Source organism: Bufo gargarizans, chromosome 8 (assembly GCF_014858855.1).
Source record: "Bufo gargarizans isolate SCDJY-AF-19 chromosome 8, ASM1485885v1, whole genome shotgun sequence".
NCBI classification, from domain to species: Eukaryota; Metazoa; Chordata; class Amphibia; order Anura; family Bufonidae; genus Bufo; species Bufo gargarizans.
The window spans coordinates 3,681,062-3,696,001 of NC_058087.1; the positions used below are offsets into that span (position 1 = coordinate 3,681,062).

Here is a 14,940-nt window from a genome sequence, read left to right on the forward strand (position 1 = left end):
GCTTGCGGATGTTTGCGATTTTCACGCAGCCCAATTTACTTCTATTGGGCCTGCGTTGCGTGAAAAACGCAGAATACAGAACATGCTGCGATTTTCACGCAATGCACAAGTGATGCGTGAAAATCACCGCTCGTGTGAACAGCCCCATAGAAATGAATGGGTCCGGATTCAGTGCAGGTGCAATGCGTTCATGTCACGCATTGCACCCGCGTGGAAAACTCGCTCGTGTGAAAGGGGCCTAAGTCCTGCTGAGTAAAGGATCTGAATTTAGCCTTTCCTTTTTAATAAATTAGGAAAGGTTTCTAACATTCTGTTTTCACTTTGTCATTATGGGGTATTGAGTGCAGATTAATGGGGGAAAATGTCTTTCTTTTTTTTAAGCAACATAATATCATGTGAATAAAGTGAAAGGCTCGGAAGACTTTCTGAATGCATTGTAGCTAGGCTTTCCTTCATCTGGGGAAAATATATAGTTTGCTACCATAACCTTGCATCTAAATAGACCAAGGCAGATTGACTTGTTGGTGGCCTTCCTGACACCCAGAGTTCATGTCCACCCCCCACCTCCCTCAGCTACACTCCTGGATTGTCGGTCATGATTGGTCTGCTTGATGTGGTCAGACTTGCGGTGGAATGATAGAAGCATGAGCAGAGACCACACAGGGTCCATGCAGCCGGGAGGTCTCCGGTATCTATTCCTTATCAGGAATTTTACAGCGATTGGTATCGGGATTGTGATGGAACCTGCATGAGAGGCTGGTATATAATAGGGGTAGGCGTCATTCTTCACATTGTAAGAATTGCGTGAGTACATCCCTGATCTGTATATAACCTATGGCCCATGTATGGGGCCGGCAATGCTTGGCTTCAGGAGGGAAGGCCAGAGGGTGAATTGCGTCGAAAATGTAGTTAAAATTTAGTTAAAGTCAAAGCGGCATAAATTCATATACTGAATACTGAAAAATTATGCACTTTTTAAATATACTTTGTATTTCAATTCTTTATCATTTTAATAGATCTACGTTTGCTTTCAATGAATGGGAACATTCTTGCTTACATCCTCCTGAGGCTGAAAACTATACAGACCTATTATTAGGCCCCTTTTACACGGGCGAGATTTCCGCGCGGGTGCAATGCGGGAGGTGAACGCATTGCACCCGCACTGAATCCGGACCCATTTATTTCTATGGGGCTGTGCACATGAGCGTTGGTTTTCACGCATCACTTGTGCGTTGCATGAAAATCGCAGCATGCTCTATATTCAGCGTTTTTTCACGCAACGCAGGCCCCATAGAAGTGAATGGGGCTGCGTGAAAATCGCAAGCATCCGCAAGCAAGTGCGGATGCGCTGCGATTTTCCCGCACTGTTCCTAGGAGACGATCGGGATGGAGACCCGATCATTATTATTTTCCCTTATAACATGGTTATAAGGGAAAATAATAGCATTCTGAATACAGAATGCTTAGTATAATAGTGCTGGAGGGGTTAAAAAAAATAATAATAATTTAACTCACCTTAATCCACTTGATCGCGCAGCCGGCATCTCTTCTGTCTTCATCTGTGAGGAAAAGGACCTGTGGTGACGTCACCATGGTGCTGGATCATGTGATGGACCATGTGATGAGCGCAGTGACGTCACCACAGGTCCTTTTATTCACAGATGAAGGCAGAAGAGAAGTCGGGCTGCGCGATCAAGTGGATTTGGTGAGTTAAATTTATTTCTTTATTTTAACCCCTCGAGCGACATTTTAGTAAGAATTCTGTATTCAGAATGCTATTATTTTCCCTTATAACCATGTTATAAGGGAAAATAATACAATCTACACAACACCGAACCCAAACCTGAACTTATGTGAAGAAGTTCGGGTTTGGGTACCAAACATGCCGATTTTTCTCACGCGCGTGCAAAACGCATTACAATGTTTGCAGTCGCGCGGAAAAATCGTGCATGTTCCCGCAACGCACCCGCATCTTTTCCTGCAACGCCCGTGTGAAACCAGCCTTACTTCTAACAGAGGAGACTCCAGACTGATGTTACCTGCACTGATACATTGTTGCGAACTAGCTGGACACAATGGGCCAAATTTATCATTAGCTCAAGTCAAAATAATGGAGTAAAAAAGTCGCAAATTTTTGCGCAATTGCTAAAACTGCGCAATTTTTTTTACTTTTTTCTGCTCTACGCTATGCTCGCCAGTTTTCTGAAAGTGGGCGTGTTTTCTTATGTAAATGAATCTCTAGAGAGATTTACTATTGCGACTATTTAAAAAGTCGCTAAAAAGTAGCAAAAAAATGCGCAATTTCACTCCAGTGAGGACCATGCTTATCTTATGCGACTTTTTAATAGAACGTGCAACTTTTTCGTAAAGACGTGCGACTTTTGTAAAGCTGCTTACTGACGGATAAACTGCTACCGTCAAACCCCATTTATTACAGTCTTAAGGGGCCGATCATAAAACTGACTTTAGCCATAAGTGAAAGTGGAGCAAGATGTAAGTGTACGGATAAATCTGCCCAATGTCTTTAGGCTCTGCTCTCACTGTCTATAATGAAGCCGTGACAGATTCTGGATCCATTTTCAGATACTGACTAATCTCACTCAACCTCATTGACATGAATTGGGTCCATCTGGAGTTTTGATATTTTTGATGACTAGAATAATTCTGCCGACTGCGCAATTCTTGCTTCCAAAATACAGGAAATTGCAGCAGAAACCCTGATGGACGCCGTGAGCTCTGGTGTGAACACAGTCTTGTCTGGACTGGATACAAATGTAACGTTGAGAAGATTGATTGGGTTTTTAGCATCCGTTTTCATGCAAGAATGTTGCGGCTCACTTAAAGGGGTCGCCCCATGAAAAATATTTAGCATTTTTTAAAAGAGCACCTGGATCTGAATACTTTTGCAATTGTATGTAATTTAAAACGTATTGTAGCTACCGAGGTATTCAATGAAATTCACCTGTATTGCGCCACCTGCTGTTTGTTCTTTTTCTAATTTCTCTGCCTGCCTCAGTGAGGTGGACGCACATGCTCAGTTCCAAAAAATTACGTTAATCGTGGAATAATCATTTTTAAAGCAAGCAGAGATTTTGAAATAGGCGATGAACGGAAGCATAAAGCATATTAGAAAAGTAAAATAACTTTACGGAAAATCCCTTAAAGGTTGGGTGTGTTGTACATTTGTGGCAATGTCAGCACATATTTGGGATGGTTCGTGGACAAACACCTCTGGGCTATACAATATAAGGAGACGCAGTGAAGCGTCCGGGTCCCAGAGGTGGGCTGTGAATTCTAGCACTGACCGGCCGCCTTCCCTTCTCTGCTGCCTCCCTCTGAGCCACATGTAAATCCAGTAAGTAGGAGATTATCAGGGCGGGGAGTTTTGAAGATTTCCGCTAATTTCAGAGTGGAAATTGTGTTTTCATTGTGAAGGTAAATGGTTTGTTTTTGCAGCGTGACATATCCCTTCTACGGGTTTTTTCAAAGAGCAATGAACACAAAGCAGTGAGGAGAACAAAGCAGCAGGAGGGATAATACAGGCCGGGGTATCACACAGGTGGGGTCACCCAGCCCCATAATCGCCTGCATTACTGCACCCAGGAAAAGAAGTCAAGCCTAATTACCTCTCTATGCGGCATCGCCTCCGCCTTCATGTCTGATGGAAAGAATCACTTTATAGTCTCCAAATAGATTCTCACGTGAAATATTATACAGCGGTGACATATACCATAGTGCGGCACAGAGCTGCCTCCATATGTGAAGGCCCAATCTATTCTTCAGGTGTCACGTAGAGAGGGAGAGAAAATAGTTTATATTATGATAGATGATTCGAGGGATAGGAGATAGATAGATAGATAGATAGATAGATAGATATGAGATAGATATATAGAATGAGATAGATAGATAGATAGATAAATAGATAGATAGATATGAGATAGATATATAGAATGAGATAGATAGATAGATAGATAGATAGATAGATAGATAGATAGATAGATAGATTTTGGATATAGACATGGCAACTGATTGAAGTCATTATTTTTCTAGTGATAAATCTAGGTGGTTGCTATGGGCCAAAGACCTTGTGTCCTCTGCAAATTTTTACACAGATCTGCCCAGACCAAGACTGTCTCTCCGTCGCTCGGTCTCTGACTCTCCGTCGCTCGGTCTCTGACTCTCCGTCGCTCGGTCTCTGACTCTCCGTCGCTCGGTCTCTGACTCTCCGTCGCTCGGTCTCTGACTCTCCGTCGCTCGGTCTCTGACTCTCCGTCGCTCGGTCTCTGACTCTCCGTCGCTCGGTCTCTGACTCTCCGTCGCTCGGTCTCTGACTCTCCGTCTCGGTCTCTGTCTCTCTCGGTCTCTGTCTCTCTCGGTCTCTGTCTCTCTCGGTCTCTGTCTCTGTCTCGTCTCTGTCTCTCTCTGTCTCTGTCTCTCTCTGTCTCTGTCTCTCGTCTCTGTCTCTCTCGGTCTCTGTCTCTCTCGGTCTCTGTCTCTCTCGGTCTCTGTCTCTCTCGGTCTCTGTCTCTCTCGGTCTCTGTCTCTCTCGGTCTCTGTCTCTCTCGGTCTCTGTCTCTCTCGGTCTCTGTCTCTCTCGGTCTCTGTCTCTCTCGGTCTCTGTCTCTCTCGGTCTCTGTCTCTCTCGGTCTCTGTCTCTCTCGGTCTCTGTCTCTCTCGGTCTCTGTCTCTCTCGGTCTCTGTCTCTCTCGGTCTCTGTCTCTCTCGGTCTCTGTCTCTCTCGGTCTCTGTCTCTCTCGGTCTCTGTCTCTCTCGGTCTCTGTCTCTCTCGGTCTCTGTCTCTCTCGGTCTCTGTCTCTCTCGGTCTCTGTCTCTCTCGGTCTCTGTCTCTCTCGGTCTCTGTCTCTCTCGGTCTCTGTCTCTCTCGGTCTCTGTCTCTCTCGGTCTCTGTCTCTCTCGGTCTCTGTCTCTCTCGGTCTCTGTCTCTCTCGGTCTCTGTCTCTCTCGGTCTCTGTCTCTCTCGGTCTCTGTCTCTCTCGGTCTCTGTCTCTCTCGGTCTCTGTCTCTCTCGGTCTCTGTCTCTCTCGGTCTCTGTCTCTCTCGGTCTCTGTCTCTCTCGGTCTCTGTCTCTCTCGGTCTCTGTCTCTCTCGGTCTCTGTCTCTCTCGGTCTCTGTCTCTCTCGGTCTCTGTCTCTCTCGGTCTCTGTCTCTCTCGGTCTCTGTCTCTCTCGGTCTCTGTCGGTCTCTGTCTCTGTCTCTCTCGGTCTCTGTCTCTGTCTCTCTCGGTCTCTGTCTCTGTCTCTCTCTGTCTCGGTCTCTCTCGGTCTCGGTCTCTGTCTCTCTCGGTCTCGGTCTCTGTCTCTCTCGGTCTCGGTCTCGGTCTCTCTCGGTCTCGGTCTCGGTCTCTCTCGGTCTCGGTCTCGGTCTCTCTCGGTCTCGGTCTCGGTCTCTCTCGGTCTCGGTCTCGGTCTCTCTCGGTCTCGGTCTCGGTCTCTCTCGGTCTCGGTCTCGGTCTCTCTCGGTCTCGGTCTCGGTCTCTCTCGGTCTCGGTCTCTGTCTCTCTCTGTCTCGGTCTCGGTCTCTCTCGGTCTCGGTCTCTGTCTCTCTCGGTCTCGGTCTCGGTCTCTCTCGGTCTCGGTCTCGGTCTCTCTCGGTCTCGGTCTCTGTCTCTCTCGGTCTCGGTCTCTGTCTCTCTCGGTCTCGGTCTCGGTCTCTCTCGGTCTCGGTCTCGGTCTCTCTCGGTCTCGGTCTCTGTCTCTCTCGGTCTCGGTCTCTGTCTCTCTCGGTCTCGGTCTCTGTCTCTCTCGGTCTCTGTATCTCTCGGTCTCTGTATCTCTCGGTCTCTGTCTCTCTCGGTCTCGGTCTCTCTCGGTCTCGGTCTCTCTCGGTCTCGGTCTCTCTCGGTCTCGGTCTCTCTCGGTCTCGGTCTCTCTCGGTCTCGGTCTCTCTCGGTCTCGGTCTCTCTCGGTCTCGGTCTCTCTCGGTCTCGGTCTCTCTCGGTCTCGGTCTCTCTCGGTCTCGGTCTCTGTATCTCTTGGTCTCTCTCTTTCTACCATCTCAAAATTTCAGACAGAACAACAACCACCCATCAGGCTGCCATTGTCCTCCATGACGAGTGAGCGACAGACATTACACATGGTGAAAGAGCGGAGGAGGGAGATGTCAGGACACAGGTCCCAGCATTCCTGGCTCTGCAAACAGTGCGCCGGCATAATACGTCCCTGTAGCTGCGCAGGTTGTATCCTGCCCGGCAGAGCTGACACATCCATTCCTCAATGTGATCCCCACTGTGTCTGTGCTCATGCTGGTGGACACTGATAGACAGACAGTATCATCTGAATTTAAAGGGGTTGTTCCATCACTGACACTGGTGGCTTATCACTAGGATGTGCCACCAATGTCAGATAGGTGCAGGTCCCATCTCTGAGCCCACTCCTATCTGCAGAACGGAGCATCCATCCACTGCTACGGGAATTCCAAAACTAGCGAGCAACACTGGTTGGTTATTTTTGGAAGTTCCATAGCGGTGAATGGAGAGTGCACCGTGCAAGTGCAGCCACCTCTCCATTCACCTCTATGGGACTGGCAACATTTTTCTGAACAGAAGATAGCTGCACATACACGGCTGCTCTCCTTTCACTTTGGGGATCCATTCTGCAGATAGGTAGTGGCCTGTACCTATCTGACATCGATGGCATATTCTAGCAATGTCAGTAACGGGAATATGCCTTTAAATTTCTTAAATTAACTATTGACCCTCAGTATCCATTGCATTTCCAACAGAGGCATATGTTAAGGAACAGTTATTACTTAAAGGGATGGTTTTGGATTCTGCTCATACATTATATAGATCATGTATTAAAGGAATTGTACAGGATTAGAAAAAACCCTGGATGCTTTTTTTGCAGAATCAGCGCCACACTTGTTCACGATTTGTGTCTGGTATTGCAGCATATTTCCATTAAAGTGAGTTGCAATACCAGATGTAAGCCACGAATAGGTGTGGCGCTATTTCTGGTGGAAAGCAGCCATGTTTATTCCAATCCAGTACAACCTCTTTTAGGCTTCGTTCACATCACCGTTCAGCCTTTCCGTTCTCCTGCTCCTGTCCATTCTCCAGTGTGGTGTAGTATAGAGGATCTGTCAGCTCTGCTGTGTGGTGTAGTATAGAGGATCTGTCGGCTCCCCTGTGTGGTGTAGTATAGAGGATCTGTCGGCTCCCCTGTGTGGTGTAGTATAGAGGATCTGTCGGCTCTCCTGTGTGGTGTAGTATAGAGGATCTGACAGATCCTCTATACTGCACCACACAGGAGAGCCGACAGATCCTCTATACTACACCACACAGCAGAGCTGACAGATCCTCTATACTACACCACACCGGAGAGCCGACAGATCCTTTATACTACACCACACAGGAGAGCTGACAGATCCTCTATACTACACCACACAGCAGAGCTGACAGATCCTCTATACTACACCACACAGGAGAGCCGACAGATCCTCTATACTACACCATACAGGAGAGCTGACAGATCCTCTATACTACACCACACAGGAGAGCTGACAGATCCTCTATACTACACCACACAGGAGAGCTGACAGATCCTCATACTACACCACACAGCAGAGCTGACAGATCCTCTATACTACACCACACAGGAGAGCTGACAGATCCTCTATACTACACCACACAGGAGAGCTGACAGATCCTCTATACTACACCACACAGGAGAGCTGACAGATCCTCTATACTACACCACACAGCAGAGCTGACAGATCCTCTATACTACACCACACAGCAGAGCTGACAGATCCTCTATACTACACCACACCGGAGAGCCGACAGATCCTTTATACTACACCACACATGAGATCTGACAGATCCTCTATACTACACCACACAGGAGAGCTGACAGATCCTCTATACTACACCACACAGCAGAGCTGACAGATCCTCTATACTACACCACACAGGAGAGCCGACAGATCCTCTATACTACACCACACAGGAGAGCCGACAGATCCTCTATACTACACCACACAGAAGAGCCGACAGATCCTCTATACTACACCACACAGGAGAGCTGACAGATCCTCTATACTACACCACACAGGAGAGCCGACAATCCTCTATACTACACCACACAGGAGAGCTGACAGATCCTCTATACTACACCGCACAGCAGAGCCGACAGATCCTCTATACTACACCACACAGGAGAGCCGACAGATCCTCTATACTACACCACACAGAAGAGCCGACAGATCCTCTATACTACACCGCACAGCAGAGCCGACAGATCCTCTATACTACACCACACAGGAGAGCCGACAGATCCTCTATACTACACCGCACAGGAGAGCCGACAGATCCTCTATACTACACCACACAGGAGAGCCGACAGATCCTCTATACTACACCGCACAGCAGAGCCGACAGATCCTCTATACTACACCACACAGGAGAGCCGACAGATCCTCTATACTACACCACACAGAAGAGCCGACAGATCCTCTATACTACACCACACAGGAGACCTGACAGCTCCTCTATACTACACCACACAGGAGAGCTGACAGATTCTCTATACTACACCACACAGGAGAGCTGACAGATCCTCTATACTACACCACACAGGAGAGCTGACAGATCCTCTATACTACACCACACAGGAGAGCCGACAGATCCTCTATACTACACCGCACAGGAGAGCCGTCAGATCCTCTATACTACACCGCACAGGAGAGCTGACAGATCCTCTATACTACACCACACAGGAGAGCTGACAGATCCTCCATACTACACCACACAGGAGAGCTGACAGATCCTCTATACTGCACCACACAGGAGAGCCGACAGATCCTCTATACTACACCACACAGCAGAGCTGACAGATCCTCTATACTACACCACACAGCAGAGCTGACAGATCCTCTATACTACACCACACAGGAGAGCTGACAGATCCTCTATACTACACCACACAGGAGAGCTGACAGATCCTCTATACTACACCACACAGGAGAGCTGACAGATCCTCTATACTACACCACACAGCAGAGCTGACAGATCCTCTATACTACACCACACAGCAGAGCTGACAGATCCTCTATACTACACCACACAGGAGAGCTGACAGATCCTCTATACTACACCGCACAGGAGAGCTGACAGATCCTCTATACTACACCACATAGGAGAGCTGTCAGATCCTCTATACTACACCACACAGGAGAGCTGATAGATCCTCTATACTACACCATACAGGAGAGCTGATAGATCTTTTTTTCATGAGCATAATGCAATGATGTTGTGGGGACTAACAATATCTAAGAGAAGTATAACTTCAAATTATTATACAGCTCACTGATTACACAATATGAAGTGATTCTCCACCTTTTAACACAATGTTATTTTAGTTCCAAAATTCCCTGCCTTTGGACCTTTATTTTTATTTTTTCTCAGACAACCAATTTAAATAAACTTTTTGACTACCTGCAGCCACTAGAGGGAGCCTTGAACAAAAATAATGCAGTAAGTTCCTAGGCTCCCTCTAGTGGTGGCTTGAACACTTTACAGGTTTACTACAGAGTTAAAGGGAACCTGTCACCCAAAAATCGCCTATTAAGCTGTTTACAGTACCTTATAGTGCTGTATAGTCGTTTCCTGATGCACTTTTTGTTAGTTTTGCAGCATGTATGCTCAGTCAGAAATCGATGTTATATTCAGCTGCTGCCCCGTGCTTCAAGTCAGGCTTGAAGTCACGGGGGCAGCGGCCTCGGCGTCTTACATGGCCCTCTCCCCGCCCCCTGCCTCTGTGACTGACAGCCGAAATCCGATTCCGGGACCGCGCTCAACGGCCGCATGCGCAGTAAAGGGCGGCAGGAGCGCGGTCCCGGCTGCCGCGCGTACTACGCGCCGTCTTACTTTCGCCGCACTGCGCATGCGCCCGACATCCTGTATCAAACGCGCCCGCCCCCAGCCTGCCACAGCCTCTCCTCCCTCTCCTCCCCCTCCCTCACGCCGAACAAACTCTCGCACAGGCGCAGTACCCACTGAGGGCTGCGCCTGTGCGATCATCAGGAGACTGAGGGCAGGAGCTTCATCCTCGTCACTGGGCATGCGCCGAGCCCAGTGACGTCCGATGTTCGCTCTTTCCCTCAGTCAGCCTGGTAGGAAGCGCAGAGGATTGCCGATCGGCTAAATACAATACAGCTTTACTTCATATAATAATACCTAATTTGCCCCAACAAATACTTATTTCTTTCCTGAAGGGAGGGTGGGGAAAGAAATCGCTGGCCGTCTTCACTGTGGCAGGCAGACTGGAGAAAGCGCAGGGTGCAGCAGCCGATCGGCAATCCTCTGCGCTTCCTACCAGGCTGACTGAGGGAAAGAGCGAACATCGAACGTCACTGGGCTCGGCGCATGCCCAGTGACGAGGATGAAGCTGCTGCCCTCAGTCTCCTGCTGATCGCACAGGCGCAGCCCTCAGTGGGTACTGCGCCTGTGCGAGAGTTCGTTCGGCGTGAGGGAGGGGGAGGAGAGGCTGTGGCAGGCTGGGGGCGGTTAGACAGTACAAGGAAGGCGGGCTGGGCACTGAAAGAGGGGCGGTACTGGGCTCTCTAAGGGGAACAAAACGCCCCTCTGGGCACCTTCAGGACACATTTGCATATCAATGAAAGTCGTTTTTTGCAGTAACTGCTGGACGGATTTCAAGATAAAAGAGCACAGCCTAATCCAGGTAAGCTGTGCTTCATGGCTGCTTTAAAATCGTTTTTTGGCTTAGGGGAGGTGACAGAATCCCTTTAAGATAAATAAAAATAGTGATTGTGGGTGGATATTAAGTAGTGTCCTTTTGTAGCAAATTTACAATACAGGCACCATCTATACCCCAAGGCTGTCTAGCTCTAGGCAAATTATGCTTTTTATTATACTAATTACCTAGCTAGCATGCAAACCTGTCTGTCCAAAGAGCTACTTCTGTCTGCTTCCCGGTGCCATGGGCTACAAAGAGTAACATATATATATATATATATATATATATATATATCTGTTCATGGTTCTCCCCTAGATGTATTGCTTGTAGGGGAGAATAGCTCTGTAGATAGGGCACCTCATGATACCGGTACGGCAGCACAATAAGGCTACGTAGTTCCGTACCAGGGAGCCATGCACTGTCTAAAATCCCTAAGACAGTCTCTTAACAGTGGGAATATGTAAAAAATTATAATCATTAAATATTGCATGTCATTAAAAATGTTAGTTCTATCTGTATAGCGCCACCTGCTGTTTGTTCATTTCTGTAGTGTTCAGTTTAAATTTTCCCCTGCCACCAGCCCTGTGTTAGAAGCTGTGGCAGTTAAAGGGAAAGAGCTGTCAGGCTTAAGATAATCTAGCAGAGCAATTGGAGTAGTGAATGGTGATATCCTTACACTATGTGGCGCTCATACGGAAGTACATGGAAATAATACAGCACTCAGAGAAACATGCATCACACACATGGTGCCCTGGAGAACCTCAGAAGTACAGTCTGTGCATCCAGGCAGAGCGCACAGATTTTGGATACAGACCACAAATGACCCATAACTTCATTGCCTGGAGGCTGTTTTATTCATATAAATAAATATACAAAAATATAACAAAAGTGAGTTTAGATAAATAAATCTGAACTCTGATTGGATGCTGTGGTTGATAAGACCACTCCTTCTCTGCGAGGGGTTTACTACAAAAGGACATGACTGTACAATCACTAAAATGGCAATAATCAATCTATAAGGGCTCATGCACATGAAGGTATTTTCTTTCCGGTTTTTCTGCAGACCGTATATGAAACCATTCATTTCAATGGGTCTGCAAAAAAAAAATGAAGTTACTCCGTTCCGTGTGCAGGTCTGTCACTCCAATATACTGTCCTCAGTGATGGCATTATAGTAGAGACGACAGGTTCCCTTTAAACACCCTTTTACATTTTTATACAAAGGATTATTGTTCATAAAAAGGTGATATTTGCAATTGCATTATGTTACTCATCTTGTACTGATCTGGAGACACACTTGTGTGCAGAAAATCTGCAAGAAATAGATATTTCCACAATTTCCACAAGCCCTTTATTTTACTCAAGAGCTGTATTCACAATTCTGCAGGCTTTATATATTTTTTATATATATATGTTATATTTATATTATACTGCAGAGCTGCATTCACAGTTCTACAGGGTTCAGAGGGCTGCCGGGTCCATGTCTGCACAGAGCACAGTCCAGTCTCTGCTCTGGGCACATGCATCATAGGAGCACAGCTAAGTTTAGGTTTGATTGTCACAAGCTTGTTGATGGTTTCTACCAGCAACCAACAAAATTCGGAAAACAGGTCTGAACTAATATAATACTGGGTGAAACGCTGGCCTTATCCATGAGATAATGACTGCAGTCGATCGATCATCCATAGGAGCATCAGTATGAACAATCCCAACAGCAACGAAGGCTACTTTCACATATGCATTTTTGAGATCCGGCATAGGAACTGAAAACTACAGCAATAATACAACCGGCTGCATCTGTTCAGAACGGATCCAGTTGTATTATATCGAAAATGAACATGCCGGATCCGTCACTAAAACCATTTTAAGTCAATGGGCGCCAGATCCAGTTTTTTCGTGTCTGAAAAAAAAAAAAAAAAAAAAACAGATCCAGCACCATTGACTTACATGGTTTTTGGTGTCGGATCCGGCATCTTCATTTTCCCATGTCCGGTGCAGGAACGCATCAAGCCAGAATGGGATGCATTTCGGTGCGCTCCGTTCCGGTTTGTTCAGTTTTGTCCCTATTGACAATGAATGGTCACAAAACTGAAGTATTTTCCTCCGGTTTTAAGATCATTTGCCGGATCCTAAAACCGGAAAGGAAAAAGCAGATGTGAAAGTAGCCTAAACTGGCTGACCAGGAGTCAGTTTTACATTAATGTGACTGCCACCTCCTTGGGCAAAATGGCACATGATTGGCAGAATCCGGCTACCACGCTATACATGTTTCATCTTGGTCAAGAAGAGGCAAAATTTTGCAATGTGACCAACGAGGCCGTGAAGCATGGCCACCTTTACTCAAGATCAGTACATGAGAAGTAACGCAATGTATTTGTAAGGTCAATATTCTATATACAGTAGATTAAGTGGATTAAGTGGACATGGCAGAGTTACACAGTGAGGGGTCTGTGGCCTGTAGCTGTCCAGGTGTTGTGAAACAACTACTCCCAACATGCCCTGACAACCAAAAATTGCACATTTCTGCTATAAAGTGTGCAGAGGTTGCAGTCAAATCCAGGCCCTGGTGCCAGGAGGGAGGACAAAGGCTCCTTAGTAACAAAAAATGACATCAGGATATCAAGTGGCGATATAAACGCGTGGGCCGCTCTCTCCCATTATGCAGATTAAAATGCATATGATTGTTAGGGATCGGGCACTGATGTTCACTGACCTTTTGGGTCCGATAAGTGCATTTCTACAGGCACTACTGCTTACTGATATATATATAAAAAAAAAAAACACAGCCTGTCGGATCTGTACTGCCGCTAGTGCACGCGTGCCCCCGGACTACCGCTCCGGCCCCATTGACTATAATGGGGGCGGGCCGGAGTTCCACCGGCAGCACAGCAAACATGCCGACGACATGTGGAACTAGCCTAAGTTAAAGGAGCACTCTAGACAAAAATTATACACTATGCTATATCTAGTGCCGGGCATGAGCTGGCGGGGTTCAAAGACACTAAAGGGAGAACTGTGAGATCTGTGTTGCGGAACTGTTGTAACAATGTCCATTCTTGTTCACCAAATGGAATATTTCATGTTCCATCTTTCTTGTGGGACTGCGGAACAGACCTACGGATGTGGACTGCATTGCGGATCCATTGAAATGAAAGGGTCCGCATCCAATCTGCAAAAAAATGGGGATCGAATGTGGACTAAAAATACGGTTGTGTGAATGGGGTCTAAGACTGATACAGTTTGCCTGGAGTGCTCCTTTAACATTTTAGATGACGGAGACCCCACTGATGACATCGATCATTGGAATAATAAGAACCATGAGGTGATGCACTATAGAAGACGGGCATCAATCATCATAATAAATATAATAAAAAAAAACACAATTACCGTACACTAAATTATACAAAATTCTCTAAAATTGCATATTTTGATGCCTCATTCGCTCCTGCATGTACACTCCCTTTTGCGCCATAACATAGGCTGGAGCTTAACCGTCTCCGCTTTATCCTCCTAGGTCCGTGCTGGAAATGTTGCGGCAGACATTCGTCGTGGTGCATAATAAGTTGATTGCATAGGAACCACAATAACATGGCTGATTGTCCATATTTCCTGGGTCAGAATCCCAGGGGTTAACACATTCCCATGAAAACACGGAAATAATTTCTGTCCGAAGACGGCGCCTTTCGAAGGTCGGTTCGAGGTCATTCGACCAAAGTGTTACCTCCCAATCGTTCTGCCAGTGAGAGGACTTCACCATCGTATCGGCATACGCCGCCTTCTGAGGAGTCAACGACTCCTGACTGCATGACTCCTGAGTGACAGTATGAGCCCAATGATGCTAGAGGATCACCAGAAGGAGTACGGCAGCTGCCACGGCAGGCGAGAAAGCCACCACCCTGTGGGCATCTGACTTCCGATGCGATCTTGTGAGGCTCAATACCGCGTTTGTGTGATTTGAGGGCACGTCCACGTTGCAGATCATCCCGTCACAGCAGGAAGTGCACTCCTGGAAGAAGGAAACACCATGTAAGTGGCAGGAAGAAGAAGAAGAGATCGCCATAGCCTTCTTCAAGGTACTGGAGGTAAGTGAGGGGAAGGGGCTGGATCAGAATGACTTCCAAATAGACTTTTGGTCAGGAAAGAATATACACAAAGGGGGTCATTTATCAGACTGGTGTAAGGTAGAACTGGCTTAGTTGCCCCTAGCAACCAATCAGATTCCACC

At 46.9% G+C, this 14,940-nt stretch overlaps 1 protein-coding gene across 5 annotated transcripts in view; it reads right to left on the minus strand.

Annotated features, from left to right (window-relative positions):
- Positions 1–11,569: 11,569 nt before the first annotated feature.
- Positions 11,570–14,940, minus strand: part of LYPD6B (LY6/PLAUR domain containing 6B) — a 56,751-nt gene continuing 53,380 nt past the window's right edge. For all 5 annotated transcript variants that reach the window (XM_044304170.1, XM_044304168.1, XM_044304169.1 and 2 more), the window contains one exon: positions 11,570–14,721. In XM_044304170.1, coding sequence (XP_044160105.1) covers positions 14,554–14,721 — 168 coding nt within the window. In that variant the 3' untranslated portion in view covers positions 11,570–14,553. The remainder of the gene's footprint in view (positions 14,722–14,940) is intronic.